Raw genomic sequence first — 27,656 nt, 5'->3', positions numbered from 1 at the left:
TCCTCGCAGCCATCAGGGGCATCGGAGCCTGCAGCACCCAGGATGCGCAGGCGGCTGCTCGCGAGCTGGATGCGCTCGTGACAGACGACGCCTCCCTTTTGGAGCACGTAAGTAGCCTGTGGGTGGCACGGCCGGGGCTCGAGGCCTCCGGGGGTTGCTCCCCCCCGCCGTCTCCCCGAGTCCATGTCTGCCAGGCACCCGACACCCTCCGGGGGCAGCGCAGAGCGGTGGCAAGGGCGGCCCTTCTGGGTGGGAGCTGGGCGACTGGCTGCAGGCTGGCAGCAGCCCCACTCGGAGCCGTGTGCCCTCCAGGTGCCAGAGATGGTGAGGTGCCTGTGGAGAAGCGTGCTGTCCGTCACGGAGGAGTCTGCGCGGCACAGCCTGGACAGGGCTCTTCTCAAGCTGGCCTGCGCGTACCCCGAGGAGGTGGTTGTGAGCCTGCTGCGCTGTTCCCCATCCTGCGACAGGTACGGGCCCTGCTGCCTCTAGTGCTTGGGGCCCCGCAGGCCTTAGAGCTCGTCCCGTGTGGGCCGCGGGGGAGAGGGAGATTTTCAGGACTCTGCTGAGGGGCTGGGCCCTCCCGGTGTCCCCGTGTGCCAGCCCCGCTGCCTCAGGCAGGGCTGCAGCAGCCAGAGCTGAGCAAGCCTGGCTGCCTTGGGCCCCTGAGCCCGGTCGCCTGGCTCCCTCCCTGCCCCACAAGGGACTTGAGCTTGGCGGTGTGGTGCCTGCTGGGGCAGGGCCGGCTGGGTGCTGCCGGCACGGGGCAGCGGGCAGCGGGCAGCGGCAGGGCTGGCAGCCAGCCCAGGCCCTGTGGGGCTGCCCAGGCCACGGCGCTGCGGCTGCGGCACCCGCTGACAGGGCGCTCTGGGCCTGCAGCGCTGCCGCGGCCATGTGGAGGGTGCTGGCGTCGAAGCCCGCGGCTGCGGAGAAGGTGCTGGGAGAGCTGTTCGACGTGCTGTTGGACTGGCCAGTGCACAAGGCGTCGCTGATTTTGGATGGGGACCACATGGACATCTCTCCCCTGACCGTGCGTTTGTGGAGGAAGCCTCGCTCTCCCCTAGGGCTGCACTGGCCTCTGTGGGCGAGAGGCCACAGAAAGGGCCCCCTCTGCCCTTCCCCATCCGCCGCCAAGCCCTGACCTCCCCAGGGCGCACAGGCACAGTGCGTGAGGGAGGGCTACGGCTGGCGGGGCCCTGGCCAGTGCCTGACCCCCGCCACACCAGCACGCTGGGCTGCTGCTCACCGCTGGAGCCCCCTGTGCACAAGGCGGGAGCCCTGCGTGGGTGGCCCTCCGCCCTCCTCTGTGTCTGCATTGTGCTTGGTGGGCTGGCAACGTGGGTTAGGGGCAGGATTAGGGGCTGGGGCATGCTTAGGGGCCCGGCAGGACCAAGGCACAGCCCAGGCAGGCCTGTGCATGGAGGGCCACCCCCCCGCCCCCCGCCCAGGGAGACCTCCTACCAGCGCAGAAAGGGTTGTTGTGCCCAGGGCAGAAAGAGGAGCTGAGCCCCAAGAGCTCCCATGGCTTTGCCCTGGCTGCACAGCCAGGCCAGGCACTGCTTCACTGCCCCGTGGCCCAGGGCAGCGCCCAAGCATCGCTGCCAAGACTGGGCCGTGCAACAAGGGCACCTCCGCAGTGAGAGCTGTCTCTGGGTGTTTTCTGCAGGCAACCATGGCGCTGCAGGAGATCCTCCAGCGGCCCCCCTGCCCACCGCAGGTGGAGGCATTTTTCCCCCAGCTCTTCCTGGCGCTGCTGTTCCAGATTTCTGTCACCGCAGCGCTGACGCCGGAGGAGGCTGAGATGTGCTGGAGGCAATGCCAAGGGGAAGAGTCTGCTCTCACCAGCCCCGTCAGGTGCTCCATGCCAGCCCCGTTGTCTCTGCTGTGGACCTATAGGCGGGGCCAGGGGTGCCAGTGTGACCTGGTGTTTGCTCCACACACAGGGCCGCAGTGCGGGCCATGAAAGCGCTGCTCTGCCGTGCCGGCTACGAGCGCCAGGTGCTGCTCATGGCGAGGAAGGGTGGCTGGGACATGCTCCTCCGCGCTGAGACCCACCACAGCGGAGTGGCTTTGCTGGCCAGGTGAGAGCCCCTTGTGCCCGCTCTGCCCCAGCATTTCTCCCCTGCAGATGCGGTGCCCCACAGAGCCCGTGGGGGTGCCCAGCTCCCCAAGAAAGGGGCTGCAGCCTCAGCGCTTGTGACCAAGGCATGGCCGAGGTTTGCCTGGGCTGCTCAGGCCACCAGTGCCTTCTTCCCTCTGCCAGGGAAATGAGGGAGACCCCAAGAAGCCTGCGAGTTTACCTCCTGCGCCAGCTGGCAGTGCTGCTCCGCCTGGAGGAGCCCTCCCAGGAGATCTCCATCCTGGCTTTCCTCGTGGAGGTGAGCCTGATGGCAGGGCTGCCTCTGGGGTGCCTCTCACCCCTCTGCTCTCCCGTGCCCGTGCTGGGGGGTGGGCGGCAGTGAGTGGAGCTGGGGCAGTGGGTGCACTGCGACTTGTAGCCTTGGCTTGGCCCATCCGCGCTGGGGTAACTCTTGTGCCCACGTGGATTTGGTGCCTGCTGTGTGGATGGTGGAGAGGAGCGGAGGAGCCGCCCCGGGGGCCCTCCGCACTCACTGCTGCCTTGGGGCCAGGCTTTGTGCGGGCCTGGTGCCCTCGCCCTGAGCTGCTGGTGGGAGCCGGCATGGCACGATGCAGGGAGTCCTGCCGGCTCTGGCACTGTCTCCCTGCAACATGTGTTTCAGCTTGTGGATTGCCCGGACCTTTGCGAAGATGATGATATCCTGCTGCTCCTTGCGAGGTATCTGCAGCATGGCAGCCAGGTGATACGTGGGCTGGTGCTCAGAGGCCTCGTCCTACTGTGCAAGAGGCCGCAGACGGTGAGCAGGGGACAGGCAGGTGAAGCTGTGCGGGCAGCGTGGGGCTGGGTGAGGGTGCTGGGGAACACACAGAAGGGGGCGAGTGGTCAGGTGGAGAGGAGCCGGTGCTGCCCTCTCCTCCCTCCCTACGCCCCCAGTCCCCCACACTGCCATGGCTGTGCCGCTAAGCCCTGCCTGGCAGCAGGTTGCTGCAGTAACCGCCATGCCAGCTTCTGGGAAGCCAGAGGAGAAGCGGGTGTCTAACAAGCTGGGCATTTTTGCCTGGGCAGTCCACTACTTCTTCAGCAAACGCGGTGGTGTTTCACACAGGTAAGAGAAATGCACTTCCTGCTGCCACTCATCATGGAGCAACTGCGGGATGCGGACAGCGACATCAGCACTAAGGCCCTGGTGGTGCTGCGACACATGGTGCACGTCATGGGCGAGGAGACGGTGGCCAGCATTGCTCCGCAGCTGTCCGCGGAGCTCCTGCTGCTCTTTGATGCCGTAAGGCTGGGGGGAGAGCCAGGGCCCCTGCCGGTGTCCTGGGCTGGGGGGCTGCGTTGCGCCAGTGCCCTCTCTGCCCTCGGCTGCTCCGTGTTGTGCTCGGCCCCTGCAGCGCCGGCAGGAGGGCTGGGCGCGAGGGAGACCGTGGGCTTGGAGCAGCCAGCACTGAGGTGCCCCCTCTTCCTTCCCACCAGGACGCTGTCCAGGTGCGAGTGCTCTCCACGCGGCTCTTCAGAGATGTGCTGGCGATTGTGCTGGGCACCAAAGACCAGCAGCTGCAGAAGCAAGTGCGCAGCAGCCTGCTGCCACTGCTCTTCCACATGGAGGACGAGAGCTGCAGCGTGCGCCAGGTATGGCTTTCTAACCAGGGCCCTAGAAGGCTCGAAGCAGGGAATGAGAAGCTGGGCAGGGGCCTTTCCCAGACCTGCTTTCCCCGGTCCCACAGGGCTCCGCCGCAGTCCATGGCCACAAATGTCTAAGCCCTGGAGTGCCTAGGGGCTTCGCAGCTAGCCCTGCAGGTGTGCGAGGCCAGGCTTTGCCCCCCAATTCCTGTTGCCACCGTGCCCTGCCCCAGCAGGGGCCTGGAGATGTCTGGCCTGGGGCATGCCCCAGCTGCCTAAGGCAAGAGCACTGCAGGAGGAGACACCCTGCTCCCCACGTTCAGCGTGTGCCCCCAGTGCCCTTGGCCTGCGCAGAGGGAGGCAGCACCTGCAAGGAGTTTGGGGAGCCAACTTGTTCCCCAGCCTGCGAGCCTGGGGAGGGGAGAGCCCCAGGGAGGGAGGTGCGGTGAGGGCAGGGGCCGGGCCCTGCATCCCGGCTACCCAGCTCTGGGGCGGGGGCACAAGTCTGGGCAAGGGCGCAGGCCGGGCAGCCGAGCACCCGCAGGGGCAATGCCTGTGGCAGGTAGTTGTGGCCGAGTCCTGCCTGGGCGTCTCTGTGACTGCAGCCCTTCAGCCTCCTCCTGGCCTTGGCTACAGCTCAGCAGCTCTTGGGGCTCTCTGTTGTGCTGCCGCAGCAGGACGAGGTGCCTGAGGTGGTGGGTGCCCCATGTCTCTGCCCAGGGTATTGAACCCCGTGGCAGAGTCGGTGCCCAGCTGCTGCCTCTTCCCATGGTGGGCCAGGCAAGGCCCCGAGACTTGCCAAGAGCAGGGGGACGCAGGGTCTTGTCCCCTGGGCTGCGGTGGCATCTCCCCGTCTCTGCTGCTGTGCAGGCCTCTCGGGAAGCCCTCCTTCGCGCTGCCAACTTCCTCAAGTGGAAGCAGCTCAGGCAGCTGGTTGAGACAGCGCAGACGTGGAGGATCGGCGAGTGCCTGGTAAGGATGGCCCCAAAGCCCCCAGAGCCAGCCTGCGCAAGGCCTGTCCCCCTCCATGCCCAGTGTGTGGGGCAGGCAGCTGTGCCCCTGGCCCTGGCTGGCACCCAAAGCCGCCAGGCTGGAGCAGCACTCACGCTGCCCTTCTCCAAGCACGCTGCCCTGGCGAGCTCTTCTCCAGGCTCCTCTGCCCTCGCTGCCCCCTGGGATGCTAAAGCAGCCCCTGGCCCAGCTGGGCCTTGGCAGCAGGAGGGCACCTCAGCATGCCTGGGGAGCAGCCTGCCCTCTGCTCCCTCCGAAGCTCGGCACTGCCCAGCTCGTGTGTGGGAGCCATGAGCGTCCTGGCAGGGCAAGGCCGGTCCTGGGCGCAGGGACTGCCTGGCTGGGTGAGGGAGGGGTGTGCCAAGCCCGTGCCCTTGTGCTCTCCCCAGCTGGTGAGGGCCAGAAGAGCAGAAGAGTACCTGCACCAGAGCCTGACATACTTGGAGAGCCCACAGGAGTCCTTGCGAGAGGCAGCCGTGAGGTTCACTGGTGAGCCCCAACCGCTGGTGTCCCTCTCTGTCCCCGGACACCTCGGCCTCAGCCCCCCCGGCTGCTGTGCTGGCAGCAAGGACCAGCCTTGCAGCTGTGTCTGCTGGAGCCCCCAGCGCCCGATGCAGGGCCTGGGTGCCCAGGGGCTGTGTCACCCTCTGCCATCTCTGCCCACACATGTGGGGCTGCTGGGAGCCTCCTGCTGTGCCCTCACAGCAAGACCCTTGGGTGGCACGCAGTGCGGAGCGCCCTGGCGTCAGCGCTGCAAAAGGGAGGAGGGAGCGTGGCCAGGCTGGCAGGGCCTGGAGGCAGCTGTGCTGCTGGGGGTGGGCTGGGGAGCCGGATTTGTGAGCGGCTGTGTGTGTGTGCCTAGGGCTTGTCGGGCAGCACCTGAGGGGCCGGAGCAAGGAGAAGCTGGAGGACATCTGCACGGGTGAGCGAGGGCAGCAGGGTGTCAGGCAGGGCTGGTGGGAGGCAGACAGATGCTGGGCAGGGAGCTGCCACTCCTGCCCCAGGCGAGGAGGGCTCTGCTGCCCGTGCAGAGCAGGGCCGCTGTGGGTAGAGTAGAGAGAAGATTTCAGGAGCCTTTGGGACGGTCTTGGCCAGCAACTCCCACCTCGTCCCTTTCTTGCTCCTGCTGCCTCCTGGCTGTGGGAAGAGCTGGGTGGGACTGGCTGCGTCAGCAGGGGATGCCTGGCGTCTGTGCAGACACAGTGCCTTGATCTCTGCTCTGCTCCTTTCTCTCTCAGCCCTGCAAGGCTTGCAGGAGGACAGCAGCCCGTCCGTCTGTTGCCTGGCGACGCAAACCATCCTGCTCCTGAGAGCTCCAGGGAAGATGACTCCCTCCCCAGGCACCCTCCAAGGCCTGTGCTACCGCCTGAGGAGAGCGTGGGAGCGGTGGCACTGTCCTCTGCGCGGTGACTGTGTCTGCTGCTGGAGCTCGGCTGCCTCCTGATGCCAGGCTGCTCTGCCCGCAGCGGCCACCTGAGTGTGCGGGGAAGTCGGGGGGTTCCTGGCCTCTCTCCCTGCCCGCAGGACAGCTCCGGCCCTCAGGCCCAGCCCGTCCCAGGCTTGTGCTGCCAGTCCCCCCTCTGCTGGGCTTTCCCCAAAGAAGCAGCCCTGTCTCTTCACCACGGCTCAGTGTCTTTTCTTTGGGCAAAGGAATGGGTAGAAAACTCCGGTCCTGAAGGAATCGGGGTCACCCTGGGAGGGGGAGGGCACACACGCTCTCCAGCAGTCTAGGGCAGCCACAACATACCCCCCTTCCCAGCAGTCAGAGAAGCACCCCGTTTCCCCTGACAGCAGGGTCAGGAATGGCAGCAGTCTTGACAGGGTTCTGCCCTGCAAAGCCATGACCTCTTCTGCATGAGGAAGGGCCCGGAGCTGGCCCCTCGCTGGCGCTGGCTTCCCCTGGTGTGGCTGAGCCCAGGAGTTAGCAGGCTGCTGGGATGCTCTGGTAGGCCCCGCAGGATTTGCCCATGCAGGCACCAGCGCAGCAGGGCCCAGAGCTCAGCACACGTATTAGAGGCTCCAGCCATCCAGAGATGGCAGGGGCCACTGCGAGCACTGCCGTCCATGTGCTTTGCGAGGCGGCTGCGCTGGGAGAGCAGGGGGAGCCATGTGCCTTCCCGCCTGCAAAGTCACGCTGCGGGCTCTTGGCTCTTTGGCTGCAGAAGGTCCCCGCTGCCTGCTCTCCCCAGCCCGTGGCCCTGGGCCCTGAACTCTGAGCAGGGCCGCAGCCCCCGGGAGCCCCTGAGCACCACTTGGCGGGCCAGAAGCAGCAGCAGCCAGAGTGGCTGGTGTCCGCCATCAGCAAGCGGCTGCCCCCCTGTGAGCACTGCCACTCGGGGGGCGCAGGTGGCTGAGCAGTAAGAGCTGCTCTGGGAAGAGTAAAGCCCGCAGGGAAACGTCGGCGTGGAGACTGTGAGACCTGACAGCACCAGATCAGACTCGGGGTCACACCTGACAGTGTCTGGGGCAGCCGGCAGTTTCTCACAGGGCCAAAACCAAACCTGGCCAAACTGACTGGGGCAAAGCGCAGTTTGTGTCACAAGGCTGATTCACGGCAGCCTGCAGCCCTTGATATTTGTCCAGCCACAGCACGTAACTGCTTGAATGCCGCACTCAGAAGCAAAAACGCCAGAAACGTGGTCCAAAAGCAAACGCCTTATCTAGCCCTGGTGACTATTTACTGGCAACAAGCCAGTTATTGCTGCAGGAGGTTTAGCATTATGCCTTCGAAGCGAGCTGAAGTTTCAGCGCAAGCAGCTGTACAGACTCACAGCCACAACACGAGGCAACGAGAGGGGGCCCTAAAGAGTTACGGTGACGTTGGCCTCCCGTGCACCAAGATGCCCAGTAGCTCCCCTCATTGCAAAGCACAGCATAGTCTGCTGGGATCCCCCTTCCGGCAAGAAACTGAAAGCTACGACAAAGCTTGGGTGCCGCAGCCCTCATCCCTGGACGCTGCTCTCTTCCCCCATCTCCCGGCCCAATGCAAAAGCCATCTGTGGCCAGGGGAAGGATGTCATTTGCAAAGAGCTGCCAGAAGCAGCTGCTCTCCTGGCCTGCCTCTCCTCTCTACAAAGCCCCCAAACAGGCAGCCAAGTTAATCTGCTACAGCTGCAAACGTTGCCACCAAGTGGCCTGGCGAGCCCAGGGAGCCGCGGTGTCCGTGTCCCGGTGCAGGTGCCCAGCCCAGGGCTGCCTGTGTGCGTGGCCGCAGGCGTGCGGTGGGGCACAGGGCTCGGCTGGCTCCTCTCCTCTCGCTGCCAGCCCTGTAGCTCTGCCTGCTCTCCAGAGAGGAGGCGGAAGCCCTGCAGTATGTGGGCGCCTTCTTCATATGCCGAGGGGAGGTGAGTGTCGCCATTTCCCTCGGGGCTGTGCCCGCCTCTGCCGGTGGGTCCCTCGGGGTCCCTCGGGCTGCGCCACGCTCAGAAGCCCCCGGAGGGCTGCTGGCTGTGGAGGGCTGCTCCCGTGCAGGCGCCCCACTGTCGCTGCAGGCCCTGCAGTGCTCTGGTCCTGCTGGCCCTGCCCCTGGCCCTCTCACGCGCTCTCTTTGTCCCCCTGCTGCTGGTATGAGGAAGGGGCCGAGAAGCTGTGGTTTCTGGCCTGCGTCTGCACCCTCTGCGCAGCAGCCAGCTCCAATGCCTTGTTACGGGAGGAGCTTTTGCTCTGCAAATGGGAACTGGCGGAGTCGCTGGAGATGAGGGGAGAGGGGACCGCCAGCAGGCCTGGTGGAGGGGGCACTGGCCCAGCGATGAGGGCAGGATGGGCAGTGGGTATCTTGTGAGGTATCTGCGGAGTGACTGCTGGGTGATGTGAGGGCCGGTGCTCAGAGGCCTCATCCTGTTGTGCGACACAGCAGGCACGGTGAGGAGGAGGCAGCTTGCTGAACCTGTACCAGCAGTGTGTGGCTGGGCAGGGGATGCTGGGTAACATGGCACTTTGGAGGGCGCCTGGTAAGGTGGGCAGGGCCTGGGGGGAGCTGGGCTGCTTGGGGTGGGCTGGGGAGCAAGATCTGTGAGGGGCTGTGTGTGTGCCTAGGGCTCATCAGGCAGCACATGAAGCGCTAGGGCGAGGAGAAGCTGGAGGACATCTGCAAGGGTGAGCGAGGGCAGCAGCCTATCAGCTGGGCTGGTGGGGAAGAAGTGGGGAAGACCCCACCCTGTCATTGCCAGCACATGGGCCAAACACCCTCAGGTGCCCTGGGGACAGCCTGCCTGGGCAGGTGCAGCTGCAATAGCTATGAAGTGCTCTGCCAGCAAACTGGATGAATGTTATGGAAATTAGGCTTGTCGGCCACCATAACAGGGCCCGACCCTAGGTTCCCGCAGAAAATTTCACAGCCAAATCAAAACAAATTAAATAATTAAATTTTAATGACGCACGTGCAGTAATTACAGCTCGAGGTGGGTGCCTCAAATCCTGGGCAATTATAGTTTTTTCAACTTACATTTCCCACCCCTCACGTGGTAGTTAGACCAATAGTAATTTTTTGGTCTGGGGTCTCCTGCTCCTCATTGGCTCTCATCGTCATTCTGAGGCAAGCTGTCTTTCTCCTTATTTTTGTTTTTTTGCGGTCTCTGATGACGGTTGTACCTCTGTTTTTGTTGGGTCTTACTGTTGTGCCTTAAGGTCCTGAGGAGGAGGCGATTCCAAACCACAACAATCAACACTGCCCCAGCAGCGAGCCAAGGCCCCGTCCCCCAAGGTCCCAACGCCCTGCACTGGTCCCACTCCAAAGCCTTGACACCCTCCCCCTCGGAGTGCGAGACGCATTCCTGCAGACACCCTCCCTTTCCCAGTGTGAGACGCAGGAACGCGGACTGCCTGCAACCTCCCCACCCTCCCAGCTTGAACCAGCTCCGAGGCCCTTTTCTTACTGGACTAAGGAAAAGTTCATTATTTTATCTAAGTGCGGCCCAAGGCCCCAGCAAATTCAGCCACCCATGCCAAGCAAGTTCCATACAAGTTGTGCTAAGCGGCTACCTCTAGACAGTTTCAGTGCGCTATTCTTTAACAATGAAGTCTCTCCTCCAGGTGCTAATGACCTTTCCCAGCCCACCTGCAGGAATGTTTTCTCCCTCCCAATTCCTGTCTCTCAGACTTTGCAGGCTTTGCCCAGAGTTGGCACGTGCCACAGCCATCTCCAGTGTACAGATCCTCAGGCAAAAGGAGAGGGAAACCAGGTGTCGGGGCTGACGCTGCAGGGCTGGCACAAACTGTATGCACAGCCCCAGCCCCCATGGCCCTGGGGAGCTCATGATGCCACCAGCAGGCCATGCGATCCCCTTGACATCTCTCCTGCCCCAGACACCGAGGTGGCAGTCATGGCCAGGCCTCTATGGCTGCACTTGTGAGGCAGCGCCCACCATACCTCTTGAACCAGGCACTGCCCCAGCAAGGGCACTTGTTCCCCAAACTCCCCCAAAGAGAACTGGAGGAAGAGGAGGGCTGCCAGTGTCCAACTACATCAGCTCCGTAGGTGCAGGGCCTGGGGCTGTGGAGGGGAGAAACGGATTTCTCTTCCCAGGGCTTGTATGTCTTCTTCCCCCGCCCACCAAAGAAAAAGAAAGAAGAAAGCGAGAGAAGAGGGAGAGAAAAGGCGTGTGAAGGCTTCAAGCCTGGGGCTGGAGCCAGCAGTGGGGCAGTGGGAGGATGGCAGCTGAGGGCTGGAGGCAGCAGCTGCTGCACCTCTGGGCAGTCGCTGACTTGGGTGCTCTGCTGGTGACGAGCTGCCCTGGGAGAAGGCTGTCGCTCCTGTGCCCGGGCAGTGCCATCGCTGAGCCCAGCCCCCAGGGCTGGGGCTGCTCCTCGCGCTGTGGCACAACGAGAGGTGCGGCTGGTTTCTCGGCCTTCTGGAGTGGGCGCGCTGCCAAGCAGCAGAGCCCAGGGGCTGGCATGGCTGCAGGGAGGCTGCTCAGCCCCCTGCTACAGCCAGCAGTTCTCTTCGGAAGCGCACAGAGGCCAGCGCAGCTGCATTTTCTGTCCCTGCCCTGGAGGGAAAGCTGAAGCCACCACACTGGGGAGCTGAAGGAGGCAAACGGTGCCGCGCAGCCGCCGACTCCAGCACAAACGGCGGCGTTTGAACAGCGCGGCTGCAGCGGGCCCCGAGCCGCAGCGGCCAGACCCCCCGGGACCGGGCCCAGCCGGTTGCAGCCCGCCCCAACGGCCGCGCCCCGCCCCTCGCGGTCCAGCGCCGCAGCCAATGGGGGGAGCCGCCGCGGCGCGCGGGCACGTGGTGGGCGGGGCCGCCGGGCCGCGTGCGGCGCAGGCGCAGGCGCGGGCGCGGGGGCGGGGGCAGCGCGGGGCCGGTGCTGGGGCGGCGGGGGCGGGGCAGGAGGCGCCTGCCGGCGGGGGCAGCGCGGAGCCCGGAGCGGCGGGTGGGCGAGGCGAGGCGAGGCGAGGCGAGGCGAGGCGAGGCGGCAGCTCGGGAGCAGCCGGGTGGGAGCAGTGGCCCGACGCTGCCGTGCTGCGAGGCAGCCGCCCCTGCAGCATGGGGCTCTGTGATGGCGTTGGCTGGGTGGCCTCGGGGCCAGGCGGGTGAGCAGGAGGGAGGCGGCACGTCTGGCCCCTCGGTGCCTCCGGTGGCCTTGTGAGCTCTGGGGTGCCCCTGGCAGGGGTCGTGGCCATGCGGGGGTGTCCCGATCCAGTGTCGGGGGGGTTTCGTTACGATCCCAAGGAGGAGATTAAGACGCTAAAACCGGTCAAATATCGTACAACCTTTTAACTTTATTTTCTATGGAGTGGGGAGAAAAGGTGGGGAAAGGCGAAGGGGGGAAAGAGAGAGAGAGAGAGAAAGGGGGAGAGGGAAAGAGAGATCACCACCCGTGGATCCAGCGGCGTCCGGTTGGTCCTCTTCACCCTGGGTGTAAATTTTAGCGACGCAGTAATTACAACTCAAGCAGGGTCCGACCCTAGGTTCCCGCTGAAAAGTTCGGAGCCAAATCAAGGCAAATTAAATAAATAAATTGTAATGACACGCGTGCAGTAGTTACAGCTCGAGTCGGGTGCCTCAGAAGAGGGACCCCAAACAAAGAAACCCCTGGGCAATTATAGCTTTTTCAAATGAAGTTTCCCACCCCTCACGCGGTAGTTCAGACCAATAGTAATTTTTAGGTCTGGGGTCTCCTGCTCCTTATTGGGTCTCATGGTTGTTCCTAGGCAGGCTGTTTTTCTCCCTTATCTTTACTGTTGCAGTTTCTGCTGACAGATGTGTTTTGATTCCTTGGGTCCCACCCTTGTCTCTCAAGGCACAAACACAAAGAGGTGCTGTTCCAGCAATTAGCACTGCCCCAGCAGTGACAGTAGGTGTTATCTTCCAAGGTCCTGAGGAAGAGGATATAATCCAGACCCCCCCCTTAATTACCACTGTTTCAGCAGTGAGAGGAGGCTTTGTTTCCCAGGGTCCTGGTGCCCAAGCAGGCCTCATTTCAAAGCCTTCACATCCTCCCTCCTGGAGTGTGAAGCATAGGAATGCAGACTGCTTGTAACTCCCTTATCTTTCCAGCCTGCACCAGCTCTGGGGCCCTTTCTCACTGAAGTAGGGCCAGGTCCCAAAGTCTCTGCCCGATTGTGCCCTGGTTCGGCGCAGGCTCGGTGTGTCCCAGGTGGTCGCAGGGAGACCGTTTTGGGGGTCGCAGCAGCTGAGTCCTGTTTCCGCCGGGAACAGATGGCTTGTTTGGGGTTATGGTTTGCTTGCACCTTATGTACCAAGAAATGTTTAAGGCAAAAGTTCACCCCTCTGTCCGCCACAGGGGGCTGCCCAGCTGCGTGCTGTGCAGAGGCAGTGGCTGGAGCGCGCTGTGCCCGTGGGAAAGGCTGCCAGGCTGGAAGAAGCAGGAGCCCAGCGAAAGGCAGGGTGGGTTAGCCCTCAGGACTGCTCTTGTGCTGTGCATGCCCGCGAGTCTGTGGGCAAGCTGTCCCCGTTTGCTGAAGGTGCTGGTGAGAGCTGGGGTCTGTATCCTGCCCTAGAGCTCTCACGTGGCAGGAGGAGTGTTTCTGCGAGTGCCCTGTGGTCTCTGGGCAAACGGGTGTGAGCCGCAGTGCTGGTAGCAGAGCGGTGCCTGGAGGTTGTGTTGCTGGGGGTTCTGCAGTAAAACATGCCTTTTGTTCTCCTAGGTCCTTGCTGCTGTGGGATAGCTGGTGTTTTGCCCCTTGGCCTCCCGTCGAGCTGCCGGCTGGGGCCCCCTTTTGGGACCAGCTGGGCTGGGGCCCTGCTCCCCGTTCTGTCGCTAAAGCAGCAAAGTCCCCTGCGGTGCTGCCGCAAATGCCAGGGCTGCTGAGTGCATCTGGGCAATGCCCCCCGCCAGGCCTAGCTCCTTCTTGCAAAGGCCTTTTGAGCATTGAGCAAAGCAGGTGGGGCTGAGGCCCGCCATCCTGCTGGGGAGACTGACCCCCCAGTGGGCACAGCAGTGGGAGCAGCAGGGTTAAAAATGTGGCTCAGGGCCCTCCCTAGCACAGCCTGCACCTTCCCTGCCTGCTGGGGGACAGGGCTGGTGACATCCAGCCTTGGGTGAGAGTGACGTGGGGCTGATGACATTGCCATCCACTAGCGGCAGGTGCCTGTGGCCGCCCCATGCCCCTGGGTGAGCTTGGTTGAGGGTGAGAGGCAGCGCTCTGCCTGGTTCCCCCTGAGGACAAATGCCTGGTCAATGCTGAACCCTGGCTGTCTCCCTGGTCCTTGCTCTCTGTGTGGCCTCATTGCTGCCCGGGAGCCTCGGCCTTTGCAGCTGCCGCAGCTGGGCCTCAGTCGGGTGGGATGTTCTTGCCGCGGAGCTGGAGCAACTGGGCATGGGCACAGGCGTCAGCGCTCCGGCCTGCCCTCTCCTTGGCCCCAGCCGTGGTGCTGCTCCGTGCGGCTTGTCAATGTGAGCAGCTTGTGAAGGTGGCCACTGCTCTGGAAAGCACATTGGCAGTGTAAGCAGGGCCGGGGCAGCTTTGGCAGATGGGCAGTGACTGATTGTGCCTGTTGCTGCCCCCTGCACTTGTGCTGGTGGCTAGCAATGGCGTCTTGCTGTGCCTTTGGGAGTGGCTGGGGTGGTGTTGCTTATTGCCAGCCAAGGGCCTGTGCTGGGAACGACGGCTAGCACAAACTGGGCCCTGCCGGGCCTGCTACAGGAAGAGGCAAGAGCAGGTGTCGTAAGAGCACAGCCCCCCCGAGAGCCCCTAAACCCCACAGACCCTAGCTGATGGACGTAGGGCAGCTGTGGTACGACTCCTGTTAGCTCGCTGAGCAAGCCAAGGCACTGAGTGCGTGCGGGACACCAGCCCGGCTTTCTCCAGCACTCGGGCACGTGCAGCTCTTTTGAGGTGATAGTTATGAAACAGCTTGTGAGTCTTCCGCAGCACACAAGGGCTGTATTTCTGCCGCAGGTGTCCCAAATACACATATCCGTGCACCTGTTGTGTCGCACGGCTGCAATGAGGCCGGCCAGCACTTCCCAGACACGTGGCATGCACGGCGTGCGTGCCTGCTTTGAGTGCAGGCCATCGCCAAAGCTTTAACCTTGCTGGCCGTGCGAACGCTGGCGCAGGTGCCCTATTTTGTGCCTGTTCAGTGTGACAGCCGTACATCTGATGCACCTCCCAAATGTCATCTGTGCGGCAGGCACCCTTGCTACTGTCAGCTAGCTTCCTGGGATTGGGGGAAATAGGGCAGTCTGGCGTGTGCTAGTGTTTGTGATTTCTGGTCATCTCCCAGACACGAGGCAATCTTGGGTGTGTATCCCTGTGGCAGGATGGGGCCCGCGTTGCCCACACAGCGTTGCCCAGGCGGAGGCAGCCACAGACAGAGGGCTTGTGAGAAGAGGCAACTTTATTGGGGTGTGTGCATAGGGCAGTGCTCCCGTGGGGAACTGAATCTCTCCAAAAGGATGGGCAGTCTCTGCGCAGGTGATCACAGGCGCCTCTGTCGCACGCCTCCTGTCAACGGCGTCTTCAGTGGGATTGGGTGAGGATCCGCAAAGTGTGCTTTTGCTCCATTTGCAGAGCCGTCTTTTGGCGTCAGTCTAACAGGCTCCTGAGCCGATCCTGCAGCTCGGTGAACTCGCGCAGTGCCTGGGCGTGGGCGTCGGGCTGCTGCGCCAGGCGCTGGAAGAGGTTGAGCGGGCTGGCCGTTTGGAAGGCCGCTGGCAGGGGGACCTCCCTGGGCACCCTCTTGTTGCCTAGGAGGAAGTGGTGAAGCTGTTTCTCCTCCAGGCAGCAGTGCAGGTAGCGCAGGACATCCCTCAGCCGCTCCAGGAGATGCTCTGGGCACCACTCTGATGGGGGAAGCAGTGTCAGGAGGTGCATGGCGACTGTTTTCAGGTGGACAGAGGAAAGCACCGAGTCCTCCAGGAGGTAGGTGAGGAGCTGCAGACACGTTAGGTGGCAGCTGCCCTGGGGGGCCTGCCTGGCCATGAATCTGAAGAACAGCAGCTCTTGCAGGGCACAGCTCTCCAGCCAAGTTGTGCTGCTGCTGAGGCCGGCCTCTGCCTCCTGGCTGCCCATGAAGAGCCCCGAGTTGTCTTGCTGCACCCCCAGCATTATCTCAGTGTGCATGGTTCTCCCAGAGTCACATGTGAGCTGGAGCTTGCAGGAATGGGAGGAAGGCAGCACTGTCAGCTGGCAGTTTTGTTCCGCAGCAATCACGTCCCAGGCATTTCTTACAAAGAGCTGGAACCAGCGGGCGGTTTTCTCCACATCCAGGTAGAAGCCAGTGCACAGGGTGTGTAGGAGCCCGGGGCGCTGATACCTGCGCACTTGGATCTGGGAGTGGTGCCGGAAGCACAGCACGTCCCCCAGCAGCTGCTCCCTCTCGCACATGCACTCCAGCTTCACATGGACGTGGCCATGCCTCGCCGGCAGCTCCCCGCCGGTGCCCAGCTTCAGGTGGAAGGAGTGCCCGGGTGGTGGCTTCAGGAGCACGAGCAGCCTGTAGACGGTGTCCTGCCTGTGGTAGCTCCAGCCTTCAAAAATGCTGCCCACACCGATGCACCATTCCAGGCGTGGCAGGAAAGTTGTCAAAGAGAGCATCTGGCAGGCATGGAGGAGGTTGCCCGCCAGCTCCTCCACCACCTTGCATGTGTGGGCCACGTCCTGCACTGGCCCCCAGAGGTGCTGCTGGTAGAAGGTCTCTAGGGCCCTCCTGCCTGGGCAGTCCAGCTGCTGTTCAGGAGAGAGCCAGTGCACAGCACCCACAGCCTCCTGCTCCTCGCCTTCCCCCTCCTCTTCGCTGCTGGAGGAGCTCAGGCCACTGCTGCTGTCACACTCATCAAAGTCCTGCTCCGTGGCCATCCAGAAGAGCCCAAAGAGCAGCACAAGGCCTGCAGCAAAGGCCCCAAACTGCCACAGGTCCCAGGTGGCGAAGACCACATCTCTCCTGAAAAGTCCGCTCTGCGGCTCCTGCATCATCTCCGCAAACTCCTGCTGCAGCCGAGTCATCAGCTCCACCTCCTGCTCCTTGCGCTGCTGCATGCACTGCTCCATGGCCACATCCATGTGGTCACTGACCTTCAGCGGCTGCAGGACAATGCCCAGCATGGCGAGGAGGAGCGCAAGACCCCCAGCCATAGCCTACCTAGAGGAGGTGGGAGAGAAGCAGGTGAGCCAGGCCAGCTGGGAGAGAGCTTGCGGATTGGTGGCGGGAGCTGCAGGCACAAAGGGGCAAGATGGGAGAGGGGGCGAGGGAGCTTGGAGGCAGCAAGGCTGGGATTTGTGAGCGCTGCCTGAGCAGGGACCCCGGGCCACGCCAGGGAAAGCGCTTGGGCCCTGGTGCCTGCAGGCTCCAAGGGGACGCAGGGCCTAGACGCCGACACTGTGGGGCCGGCCCATCCTGCCAACCCTCCCCTGAGGCCCAGCACCCTGGCCAGGCTTTGCCCCGGGGGCAGGGGTGCAGAAAGAGCAAGTGCCACCAGAATGGGGAGTCCTGAGGCCCGTGCCCCCCCGCCAAGGGAGCAGCGGCCCGCAGAGCTGCGAGTGCCCGGCGCATCCCCAACACGTCTCTGGGCACCCGGGCTCACTGGGAGCCCCAGGCACCTCTGCCTCCAGCGCTCAGGGTGCCAACATCCCTGACCCAACGCGCTGCTCTGCATGGCTCAGCGCTTGCTGCAGCGCTGGAAACCTCCGGGAGGGAGCTGGCATTGGTGCCCCGGCCCTCGTCCCGTCCAGTGTTGCCCCACTGCTGCACTCACCCTGCAGAGGCTGCCGCAGCCCGGGCTGGCCCAGGCCATACTGCTGTGAACCCAGCAGTGCTGCGGGGCCAATGCCTGTGGGTGCCCTGGTGACAGCCCCCTGCCTTTGTGACTTGTCCTCTGTGCTGTCACGGGGGCACAGCCCCTTTCCAGGGCCAGCCCTGGCCGCCATGCCCACCCTGGCGTAGTGACACACACCTGTTCTGGGCAGCCAGAGCCGAGGCCCTGGCACCCACCACCTACGAGCCCAGGCAGCAGCCACACAGCATGCCCGTGGGCCCCCCTCACCAGGTGGGCAGAAGCACCCAAACAGCCCTCAGCCCTTCTAAGAAAGAAAAAGGGGCCCTGTGGAAGGAGGTCCTCCACTTACAAAGACAGAGTCAGTATTTTCTGAGCCAGGAGGACGAGCTCCGCCTTGCAGGCATCAAACAACTTGGGGCCTTTGGGAAGGGCCAGAAGAGAGCAAGTCCTGCCCCACCCCCCCCCTTCCCATGAGGACTTTGTTCCTTTTGAGCCTGGCAAACCTCCTCCTTCCCTCTTCTTCCCTTGGGTTTCTTCTGCTGAGGCAGGACTTAGCCCTGCGAGTCCTGACAATGAAGCGTAATGACAAGAGCATCCCCAGTTAGAGCAGCAAATCGCCTGTGGCTCCTGTCTCTTGCTGCAAACTTGCCCCCTGCAAGTGCAGGCACGGGGACTGGAGAGGCCACGCTGGGGCCCACGGTTCTGGCACGCCGTTGCCCGTGGGGCAGCTGCTCTGTGGCTGCCAGGGTGCATCTGTCGGCCTGATCCGTGCCTGAAGGGAGCTTGCTTGGGGAAGCGCTGGGGCCGCCTCCTGTGCACACTCACGGGTCCACGCTCCCAGCACTCCCCAGGCCCCGGCATCTCGCTGTGGGTGCTTGTGGGCAGAGGACAGAGAGAGCAGGAGGCTCCCCTCTGCCTGCCTCCTGCCCTCCCTCCTCTCCTTGTCAGAGGCCGTATCCAGTTCAGGCGTGGGCTAGGGCTCGTTGGTCGCTTCCCGCTCATTGCGCTAGAGCTCTCTAGGCAGCAGCAAGCGCCCTGCAGTGACCCTGGCCAGAGAGACTTGCTGCTCCAACCAACGTGGCCACCTACGGGTTTTCCCCCTACAAAGAGTGATTTTGTGAGCTCGCTGCGAGACGCATGCAGGACGGCTTTGGGGGGTGCAGCGCACAAGGAGGCGCAGTAGGTCTGTGCACACGAGCCGTCTCCCTGGCACCAGGGAACTGCATGTGGAGAAGGACGAGCCTCTAGGCGGGCAGGAAGGTGCCCTAGTGACCAGAAGGATCAGAAAGAGAGGAAAAGCTGATGGGGCAAGTCTGTGCACCAGTGTAACCACTGCTAAGGCCCATTCAAGGCCAAAGTTTGTGTCTAGGTTCCAGAGGCAGGGAAGGGGAGGGCAGAGCAGGGAGGGGAAGGGAAAGGTAAAAGAGGGATGGGATGGAAAGGAAAGGGAAAGGGAAAGGGAGGAAAAGGAAAAGGGAAATGGGAAGGAGAAGGAGAAAAGGGAATATAAAGTAAAAGAAAAAGGGAAGGGGTTCTGGGTGAAAGAAGTCTCCTCTTTCCAGGCAAGAGAAACCCCATTTCTCTCAGAGAGGATGCCTGTAGCATGCATTTCTGAACCCTGTAGCATGCATTTCTGAACCTTCTCTTATTAAGAGTGACCATGCTCAGCAACAGATGCCTGGTATAGGACTGTAGTTTCTGCACATGCAACGTGTGTGCTTGCCTACGTGCACATAGGAGCACATCTGGCAGGAGCCGTATGCCCTCGTAGCACATACTCTTTGGAGAGTGATGAGAAAGAAAGGCGAATGAGTTTGGTACGGAAATGGTTCTGGTGGTCAAGTGGGCTCCAACAGATGGTAGGCCACGAAATGCACCTTGCCAGCATGGGAACTGAAGAGGGGGCCCCTGCATGTGGCGTGGTTGGGGCATTAGCTCAAGACGACCAGTGCCGGACTGGATGGTCCTGGGAGGTGCAGAAAGTAGCCCCTGGTGGAAATGGGAGCTCCTCCTTTATGGGCCTCGCAAAAGACTCCATGTGCACGTGAGCTGTGATCATGTATCCAGTTAAAAGGAAAGTGCCAAGGAGCTGGCCGGGTATTAGTAAAACTCCATGGCCTTTGTGTCCTGCTTGGTGGAAAGAGCAGGAGATCCCCACCCTCATAGGGAAGTGCTCAGAGAATTGCCCTCTGCAGTCTGCGGAAAGTGTCTCTGGCACATGTTCTCGTGCTGCTAGACCACGTTCAGGCCCATGACTGGAACTGGAGCGTCAGCATGTTCCCGCTCCTTGTCACTGTGGGAGGTGGTGTGCTCATAGCCAGAATCCATGTCATGGTCCTGCTTCCTGGCCAGCCAGCGGACCCAAAGAGCAGCACTAGGGCTCCAGCAAAGGCCCCGAACTGCCACCTGTCCCACGCAGTGAAGACCACAGCTTTCCTGGCAAGCCCGCTCGGCTCTTGCATCATGTCCCCAGACTCCTGCTGCAGCTGAGCCGTCTGCTCCTCACGCGGATGCATGTGCTTCTGCACGGCCAGCGTTCCTTGGTCTCTGCTCCAACTACATGCACACTATGAAGCTTCAGCTACACCCAAAACATCTCCTCCCCACCTTAACTATGACTTCCGTGACTATGGAGGAGGTAGAATGGGCTGAATGTTTGGAAGGCTGGTGGCAGGGGGACCTCCCAGAACAGCCTTTGATTGCCTCGGAGAAAGTGGTGAAGCTGTGGAGGCCCCTTCTGCGTGGGGGGAAGCGGTCGCCAGCAGAGAGGGCGCGGGGTGTGGGTGAGCTGCTCGGGGAGGATGGGGTCATCTGCCGCTGGTGCCAAGGCCCAGAGCTGGCCGGAGCGGTGCCCCGGGGGTGGAACTGGAGGGAAGCGTGGGCACTACTCAGGGAAGTGTGCGAAGCAATGCCTCAAATGGTGCAGCAGCCTGCAAGCACCTGAAGCCCGTCCGTGGAACGACGTGGGCAAGAGCTGCGGCCAAAGCGACCAGGTTGCAGCACAAAGTCCGATGTTGAGGGCACAGAGTGCTGCTCCGTGCGGCTTGTCAGTGTGAGCAGCTTGTGAAGGTGGCCACTGCTCTGGAAAGCACATTGGCTGGTTTCCCCAACTGCACCTCACCCTGGGGCCCCTGCAGGGGCTTTCTCTGCGCAGCCCCGCCCTGGGGCCTGCTCGGCAGGCTCTTGCTTGCCTGCTGGCTTTGTCGGGGGGACAAAGCCGGGGGACACCTGAGACAGCGCACTAGTGGAGGGGAGGCAGGTTGGATGGTGCCAGGGCGCTGGGAGCAGAGCACCGCACAGGCCTTGGGGCAAGGAGGCTTGGAAGGAGGAGTAAAACCCGCCATGGCCAAGGACACCTTGGCAGGCCCGAAAAGGTGCTCTGCCTCTTGCCAGGCCTCGTCGTGCCCCCGGGCGGCAGGGGCTGGTCTCAGCCTTGGAGGGGGAAATGGAGACATGCAGAGCCATGGGGCTTAAATCTGCCAGGAGGAGAAGACACAGCTCCTGCTGGAGGTTTTCTTAGCACAGCCTGGAGCAGTGCAGCGAAGCCTGAGTTTCTGGAGAAGAGGCCAAGCGCAGCCACGCAGGACTCAGCCCCCTGAGGTCTCTGGCCTGTCCTTCCCAGGAGATGGGCCAAACACGCTCAGCTCCCCTGGGGACAGGCTGCTGGGACGGGTGCAGCTGCAATAGCTACGAGGTGCTCTGCTGGCTGGAGGCAAACCCTGCCTTGATGAGAAGGTACCTGGGCACCTGCGCCTGCAGGAGAGCAGGCACCAGGCACCAGGCAAGAAGAGACACTAGAAGGTGGAGAAGAGGCCCAGAGGCTTTTCTCTGCCTGTCGCACAACCCCAGCTGCAGCAGGGCTCCAGGGGTGCCCAGAGATGAGAGAGGTCACTGCAAGCACTGCTGTCCATGTGCTTTGGGAGGAGGCTACTCTGGGAGAGGAGAGGGGAGCCAGGCGCGTTCCCGCCTACAAAGTCACGCTGCAGGGTCTTGGCTTTTTGGCTGGGGAAGGTCCCTGCTGCCTGCTCTCCCCAGCCTGCAGCCCTCAGCACTGAAATCCGAGTGGGTCCCCAGCCCCCGGGCAGGACTTTGTGGACCAGAAACAGCAGCTGCCAGAGCTGCTGGTGCCTACTGTCAGCAAGCAGCTGCGCACTGTACGTACTGGTACTCGGGGTGTGCAGGAGCCTGAGCAGGACACAGCCTGAGAGGAATAAAACCTGTATAGGCATACCTCATTTTAGTGCGCTTCACTTTATTGCACATCGCAGATATTGCGGTCTTTCCAAATTGAAGGTTTCTGGCAACAAAGCAAGTCTATCGGTGCCGTTTTTCCCAGCACGTACTCACTTTGTGTTTCTGTGTCACATTTTGGTAATTCTCGCAGTATTGCAAACTTTTTCATTATTATTCTATCTGTTAAGGTGATCTGTGATCAGTGATCTTTGATTGTAATCATTTTGGGGCGCCACGAACCGCACCCGTATAAGACAGCAAACTGAATCGATAAATGTTGTGTGTGTTCTGCCTGCACCCCCAGCCGGCCATTCCCCTGTCTCTCTCCCTCTCCTTGGGCCTCCCTCTTCCCTGAGACACAACACTATTGAAATTAGGCCTGTTAATGAGAAAAGCCAAACAGCCTTATTACTGATATGGGGAAAGTTTTGGCAGTCTGGATAGAGGATCAAACCAGCCACAACGTTCCCTTAAACGAAAGCCTAAGCCGGACCAAGGCCCTAACTCTCTTCAATTCTGCGAAGGCTGAGAGAAGTGAGGAAGCTGCAGAAGCAAAGTTTGAAGCTAGCAGAGGTTGGTTCATGAGGTCTAAGGAAAGAAGCAGTCTCTGTAACATGAAAGTGCAAGGTGAAGCAGCAAGTGCTGGTGCAGAAGCTGCAGCAAGTTATCCAGACGATCTAGCGAAGATAACTGGTGAAGGTGGCTACGCTAAACAACAGATTTTCCATGTAGACGTAACAGCCTTATATCGGAAGGAGATGCTATGTAGGACTTTCATAGCTGGAGAGGAGAAGTCAGTGCCTGGCTTCAAAGCTTCGAAGGACAGGCTGACTCTCTTGTTAGGGGCTAATGCAACTGGTGACTTTAAGTTGAAGCCAATGCTCCTTTTCCATTCCACAAATCCGAGGGCCCTTAAGAATTATGCTAAATCTACTCTGCCTGTGCTCTATAAATGGAACGCCAAAGCCTGGATGACAGCACATCCATTTCCAGCATGGTTTACTGAATATTTTAAGCTGACTGTTGACACCTGCTGCTCAGAAAAAAGGATTCCTTTCAAAATATTACTGCTCACTGACAATGCACCTGGTCACCCCAAAGCTCTCGTGGAGATGTACAGTGAGATTAGTGTTGTTTTCCTGCCTGCTAAGACAACACCCATTCTGCAGCCCATGGATCAAGGAGTAATTCTGACTTTCAAGTCTTACTGTTTAAGAAATACATCTTGTAAGGCTAGAGCTGTATTGAAACAGAGTAACAGAGACTGTGTGACCTGACAGTATCAGACGGCCTCTGGAGCCTGTGGCAGTTTCTCACGGGGCTAGAAACGAACCTGGCCAAATTCACCGGGGTAAACTGTAGCTTGTGTGAGAAGTCTGATTAGTAGGAGCCACTGCCCTTACAGAGCTTCCCCACGGGAAAGGCTGTGAGATTGCACAGCGTGGGAGCACAGCTCTCTCTGAGCTCCCGGGTGCCCCAGGGACCCCTGGGTTTGGCCGTGCTCCCCAGGGGGTGGCTGGCAGAGGTGTTGAAGCAGCCCGCAGGGTGGGTGCCCAGTGGAGGAGATGTTTCCTTTTGGGGCTAGTTCCCTTCGCACCTCATCCCAGATGTGGATCCCAGGGTGGATGAGGCCAGTGGCTGGGAGTGATGGCGGGGGGTGGGGTGTCCATCCCTCAGGATGGCAGAGAGACCCCCCACCCCCACCCCAGCTGCCCCTGCCCCTCTGCTCAGATGCTGCATGTGGACACTGCCGTGCTTCTCTCCTGGCTGTTGCCTCCCTCTGCTCCTCATCCCTGGCTGCCTGTCCTGTCCTGGCTGTGCCTGGCACAGGCCGTGCTGGCTGTCTCCTTTCCTGTCCCCTTGCCATCCCTGTGCTGCTGTGTCTGTCCCCTCTGCGCCTGCGCATCAGCTGTGGTGCTGCACACCCCGAAGCTGAGACGCAAGGTGGAGGGAGCTCGCGGGGGTAATGCAGGAGGGAGTTGCTGCCCCAGAGAGCCGGGGCAGGCTGCCCTCCTGCCACAGGCAGCTGCCTCTCCCTGCCTGCTCTCTCTCTTCCAGGGGACAAATGGATCCCAGCTCTGGGATACTGCCTTTGCCGTTCAAGCCTTTCTGGAGGTAATGCTCCCTTCAGGGCTGTGTGCTTCCTCAGGCGAGTGGCCTCTCCTGGGCCATCCCCAAATACTGCTGGCTCCTACTGCACATCCCCTCAGAGCTCTGCTGTGTGGATCCTGGCATCACATTGCACACCAGGGCTGGGTGGACACACTGCTGCTCAGAGCTGTTGACCTGTTACTCCCCGGCCATGTGGGCCCTGGCCAGGCAAATGCCTCTCTCCAGCCCCAGCAACAAGGGCTGGTCCAGCTCCAGCTGCAGAAGCTGCTAGTGGAAACAGTCAGATGGATCTGAGTGAAGTATAAATGCAAACCTATGGGAAGGGCTATAGGAAGGGCAGGAGTTGATTGCACCTAGACCAGCAGGTCAGCGAGATCCCAGCACATCCTCTTCTAACCGAGGGATGTGCGTGTCGGCCGCAGCTCCGTGCTGACTGTGTACCTCCATTTCCAGGCAGAAGCCCAGAAGGTCCCGGAATTCACGTCCTGCCTCCAAAACGCCCATGAGTTCCTCAGGTTCAGCCAGGCGAGCAGAGCCGGTTGGCGGTGTCTCTGTTGTGCTGGCTGTGCAGACTCTGAGTCTTCTTACCGCCCTATTTAATACCTCTGTTTTCCTCTGAAGAGATCTTCTGCCTGCCCTCACTGTTGCTCTTGTTCTCTGCAGATGCCGGAGAACCCAGCCGACTACCAGAAATATTATTGCCATATGAACAAGGTAGCAGAGCTGGAGCTGGCTGCTGTGGGATGGGTGCTTGGGGCAGCAATTTGGGCAGAGGGGATGGGACTGAGGGGCAGCGACTTCCTCTGTGCAAGGGGAGAGCAAGTCTGGGGGAAGCTGCTGAGCCCTCCTGACCCTTCCCCAGGGTGGCTTCCCCTTCAGCACCCGGGACTGCGGCTGGATCGTGGCTGACTGCACGGCAGAGGGGCTGAAGTCGGTGATGCTGCTGCAGGAGAAGTGCCCCTTCCTAACCAAGCCCGTCCCCTCTGAGCGCCTCTTTGACGCCGTGAATGTGGTAAGTGCTGCAACAACTGGGGCTGTGGGAAATGCAGCCAGCTAAACTGAGCTAAAACAGGAGAAGGCAAGGCCTGATGAGTTGCTAGGCCTGGTATCGCATAAGCTGGTACAAGGCCTGTGGCCTGCTAATAGCGATGCTGACACCATATTTACTGTGATACAAGTCTCTGGAGTGATGGTCCAGCTTGGGTGTGCCTATGGCTGTGGGTTGGGATGTGAGTTATTTGCCAGCCCTGTGGGCTTGTGGGCTTGACTCTGTCCTCACACCTGGCTCGGGGGTGGACTGGGGTGGCGCTGCCTGTGGGCCAGTCGGGTCCCCACTCTCTGCTTGTCTGGGCAGTTGCTGAGCATGAGAAACTCCGATGGAGGCTTTGGCACCTATGAAACCAAGCGAGGAGGTCGCTTACTGGAGCTGCTGAACCCCTCGGAGGTGTTTGGTAAGGGGAGCTGTGTGGGGCGGGTTGTCCCGCCCGCTGCAAAGGGGCTGGCCCTGCCGTGCCCAGTGGGTGCCTGGCTTGGCCCCAGGTCCCTCTGCGGGATGAGCGTGCGCTGGGGCCAGGGAAGGGGTCGGCAGCGTGCTGCGGGGAGAGCTGCCTGGCCCAGGGGCTGTTGCATTGCTGTCCTCCTGCCCCCGGCAGGTGACATCATGATCGACTACACCTACGTGGAGTGCACGTCGGCCGTCATGCAGGCGCTCAGACACTTCCACGAGGTCTTCCCTGAGCACAGGGCCCCAGAGATGAGGTGAGACGCTGAGAGGAGAGTGGGGCAGGGGGAAAACAGGCTGCAGTGACCCATGCTGCCTGCCATGGCCCCAGCTGAGACGGGCCCTGCTGAGCCTTGTCAGGGCCCTCTGTGTTGGCATGGAGCTGCCCTTGGCACCTTCAAGGCTGGGATGCTGCTGACGTCTCCAAACCAGAGCTCCCTGTAAGAGGCTGGGGCCTAGCCTGGCTCAAGGAGCGGGGCGCAGGCCATTTGTCTTCATGGCATGAGGCAGGGGGGACCTGGTGAAGAAGCTGCCTGTCTCTTCACTTAGCGGTTGCCTCCATCTTGCCACCATTTGCTGGCTGGGTTTCCTGTTGTGTGCCAGCTCGTGGCAGAAAAGCATCCAAGTGGTGCGTGATTTTCCTGTGAGATCCCATGGGGACTGTGAGGCTGCCTGTCTGCTGTCTTGCTTCTCGCAAGGGCCCACCAAATCCTCGGAGGGACTGATGGCTGCATAGGCAGCCACTGAGCTTGGGCTGCTTTTGAAGCAGGCGTCTTTCTCCCGACCAGAGAGACTCTGCAGAAGGGCCTGGACTTCTGTCGGAGGACGCAGCGAGCCGACGGGTCGTGGGAAGAGTAAGCAGTGCTCCTGGGGCCTGGCTTTTCCCCGGCAGCCCCAGTATGAGAGGGACCGTGGTGGCAAGTGCTCGTGGCTGGCAGGATGTGTGGGAAAGGCAAGCAGGGGCCAGTTCTTCCCCCCTTCAGCTGCTGTGTGCTTTGCTCTCCTGTCCTTTCCCTCCAGCCCAGATGGAGCAGGCACCTTGCACGCTGCACGAGGCCTGGGCAGTCCTTGAGGGCTGGGGTGGCTCTAGCTCCTCTGGTTCCTGAGTGGCTGCTGCCTCCTGAGCAAGCTGGGAGCAGTCCTGGTGGGGCTGGATGTGGTTGTGCCCTAGCAAACACCGGCTGCAGGGTCGGTGCCTCTGTGCAGCTCTGCACTTGCTCTGACCCCAGCAGCGTTGCAGCCTGCATCTCCCTTGGGCTGTGCAAACCTGACACTACTGCTCTCCCTTCCCTCCTAGGAGCTGGGGGGTTTGTTTCACCTACGGCACCTGGTTTGGCCTGGAGGCATTTGCCTGTATGCAGCACACATACCGCGATGGGTGAGTGAGGGGCAGTATGCTTCCCGTGCCCCTCTCTCTTGGGCAGGGGCAGGACCACGTGGTGGGGCTGAGCTGATCCCCTGGCTGGCCCAAGAGCTCCTCCTCCCAAATCTTATGCCTGTGATATGACCAGGGCACTTGCTGCCAGAGCCTGAAACTCTTGGGCAGCCCCACACTATGGGCATGGTAGAGCCTGGCTCCCAGCTGACTGGGGCACGTGGGTGCAAACTCTCCTCGGCCCCCAGCCCCATCTGATTCTCTGCCCCATCTTTGCAGGGCTGCGTGCAGAGAAGTGGCCCGGGCCTGCCAGTTCCTGCTCTCCAAGCAGATGGCAGATGGTGGCTGGGGAGAAGACTTTGAGTCGTGCGAGCAGCGCGTGTACGTGCAGAGTGCCGCTTTGCAGATCCACAATACGTGCTGGGCCCTGCTGGGACTCATGGCTGTCAGGTAGGAGCAGCTCTCGCCTCTTCAGACACCGTGTGGCCCTGAGCACATAGTGAGATAGGAAACGCAGGCCAAGTTATAGGGAAGAGCTGGCACGGGCCCTGGGCCCGGCCGTGTGCCGTATGACATTTCCTGAAAGATGCTGTCGGTCACAAGCCTGCTGCGGTGAGGGACTGGCTGGAGCTGTGGTCCACAGGCTGGTGGGGCTCTTGATGCCTGGGGGAAGGGGGGCCCATGCAAAGCAGGAGTCTGGGTCGCAACCGCAAGCCCCTGGCCTGGGACAGTTTTGCCATATTCTTTATGTCTGGTGTGCTAGGGTCATAAGGGGTCTTCCCAAAGCACTCGGCATGCCGGGGACAAGCATGGGGATCCTGGAGATGGCTGAGTTCCCTAAGCGCGTGGATGGAGGTACATGGATGGTCCAGATTTGGGAGTGTTTACATCTCTGTGCTTTGCAGGTACCCTGATATTAGTGTGCTGGAAAGGGGCATCAAAGTGTTGATCGATAAACAGCTGCCCAACGGGGACTGGCCTCAGGTATGTAGATCCATTCTTGTCTCTCCAAGGGGTTCCTCTGGTGTTGCAGCTGTCCTGGGCACTGTGCAGCTGTGCACAACCGGCTGCTTGTGGTACTGAGGCGGCAGCCCAAGGCTCACGTGGGGTAGAGGGAAGTGCTTCCAGAGAGGGCGATGCTACACTGAGGAGCGTGGATGAGAGGGATGCAGTGGGTCCCCTCTCACCCATACCGCCTTGCTGTTTTTCTCTCTCAGGAGAACATTGCTGGAGTGTTCAACAAGTTGTGCGCCATCAGCTACACCTCCTACTGCAACGTCTTCCCCATCTGGACACTGGGGCGTTTCTCCCGGCTGCATCCCAACAGCCCTCTCGCTGGGCAGCTGCAGCCCAGATCCTCCTCTGGGGCAGGGAAAGCCCCAGAGGAGGCCTGGTCTGCCTGAGCCTGGGCCACTGCAGACACTGTGGCCTCCAAATTGTCTCTGCTATCGCCTGGCACGTGGGGGCACAGGACTATTTCAAGCAAGATCTCAACGCTGGTCTTACCACAGCCCTGGACCAGTGCATCTCCCAGGGAGG

At 61.5% G+C, this 27,656-nt stretch overlaps 3 protein-coding genes across 3 annotated transcripts; 2 read left to right on the top strand and 1 right to left on the bottom strand.

The window, feature by feature from the left end:
- The first annotated feature begins 889 nt into the window (after positions 1-889).
- On the top strand, positions 890-6,330 carry LOC135328946 (maestro heat-like repeat-containing protein family member 7). The gene is made up of 11 exons (XM_064515523.1): positions 890-1,027; positions 1,664-1,851; positions 1,941-2,078; positions 2,261-2,375; positions 2,739-2,873; positions 3,183-3,359; positions 3,554-3,709; positions 4,571-4,672; positions 5,101-5,200; positions 5,574-5,633; positions 5,950-6,330. The coding sequence occupies exons 1-11, from the start codon at positions 890-892 to the stop codon at positions 6,153-6,155; spliced, it is 1,515 nt and encodes a 504-aa protein (XP_064371593.1). The 3' UTR covers positions 6,156-6,330.
- LOC135328945 (inositol 1,4,5-trisphosphate receptor-interacting protein-like 1) lies at positions 6,306-16,159 on the bottom strand (the record flags this gene model as incomplete). Its single annotated transcript, XM_064515522.1, has 2 exons — positions 14,722-16,159; positions 6,306-6,319 (listed from the first exon to the last, which is right to left on the bottom strand). Coding segments are annotated over exons 1-2 (1,452 nt in total), but the record flags the coding sequence as incomplete, so codon positions are not given.
- On the top strand, positions 15,758-27,650 carry LOC135328915 (lanosterol synthase-like). Its single transcript, XM_064515419.1, has 10 exons — positions 15,758-16,286; positions 23,905-23,955; positions 24,104-24,253; positions 24,596-24,692; positions 24,894-24,999; positions 25,531-25,596; positions 26,040-26,120; positions 26,397-26,567; positions 27,023-27,101; positions 27,335-27,650. The coding sequence occupies exons 1-10, from the start codon at positions 16,158-16,160 to the stop codon at positions 27,518-27,520; spliced, it is 1,116 nt and encodes a 371-aa protein (XP_064371489.1). The 5' UTR covers positions 15,758-16,157; the 3' UTR covers positions 27,521-27,650.
- The last annotated feature ends 6 nt before the right edge of the window (positions 27,651-27,656 follow it).

This window comes from Dromaius novaehollandiae, chromosome 7, assembly GCF_036370855.1.
Source record: "Dromaius novaehollandiae isolate bDroNov1 chromosome 7, bDroNov1.hap1, whole genome shotgun sequence".
Classification (NCBI taxonomy): domain Eukaryota; kingdom Metazoa; phylum Chordata; class Aves; order Casuariiformes; family Dromaiidae; genus Dromaius; species Dromaius novaehollandiae.
The sequence above is the reverse complement of the archived record's forward strand: the minus strand, read 5'-3'. Positions and strand labels throughout refer to the sequence as shown.

What these genes read in the sequence shown, in the direction of transcription:
- LOC135328946 (XM_064515523.1), top strand. Translation starts at nt 890, where the DNA reads ATGTGGAGGGTGCTGGCGTCGAAGCCCGCGGCTGCGGAGAAGGTGCTG. An exon ending in TGGACATCTCTCCCCTGACC is followed by an intron (nt 1,028 to 1,663) that starts GTGCGTTTGTGG and finishes TGTTTTCTGCAG; the next exon opens with GCAACCATGGCGCTGCAGGA. An exon ending in GGCAGCCGTGAGGTTCACTG is followed by an intron (nt 5,201 to 5,573) that starts GTGAGCCCCAAC and finishes GTGTGTGCCTAG; the next exon opens with GGCTTGTCGGGCAGCACCTG.
- LOC135328915 (XM_064515419.1), top strand. Translation starts at nt 16,158, where the DNA reads ATGCACTGCTCCATGGCCACATCCATGTGGTCACTGACCTTCAGCGGC. An exon ending in GAACCCCTCGGAGGTGTTTG is followed by an intron (nt 24,693 to 24,893) that starts GTAAGGGGAGCT and finishes TGCCCCCGGCAG; the next exon opens with GTGACATCATGATCGACTAC. An exon ending in GCCGACGGGTCGTGGGAAGA is followed by an intron (nt 25,597 to 26,039) that starts GTAAGCAGTGCT and finishes CTTCCCTCCTAG; the next exon opens with GAGCTGGGGGGTTTGTTTCA.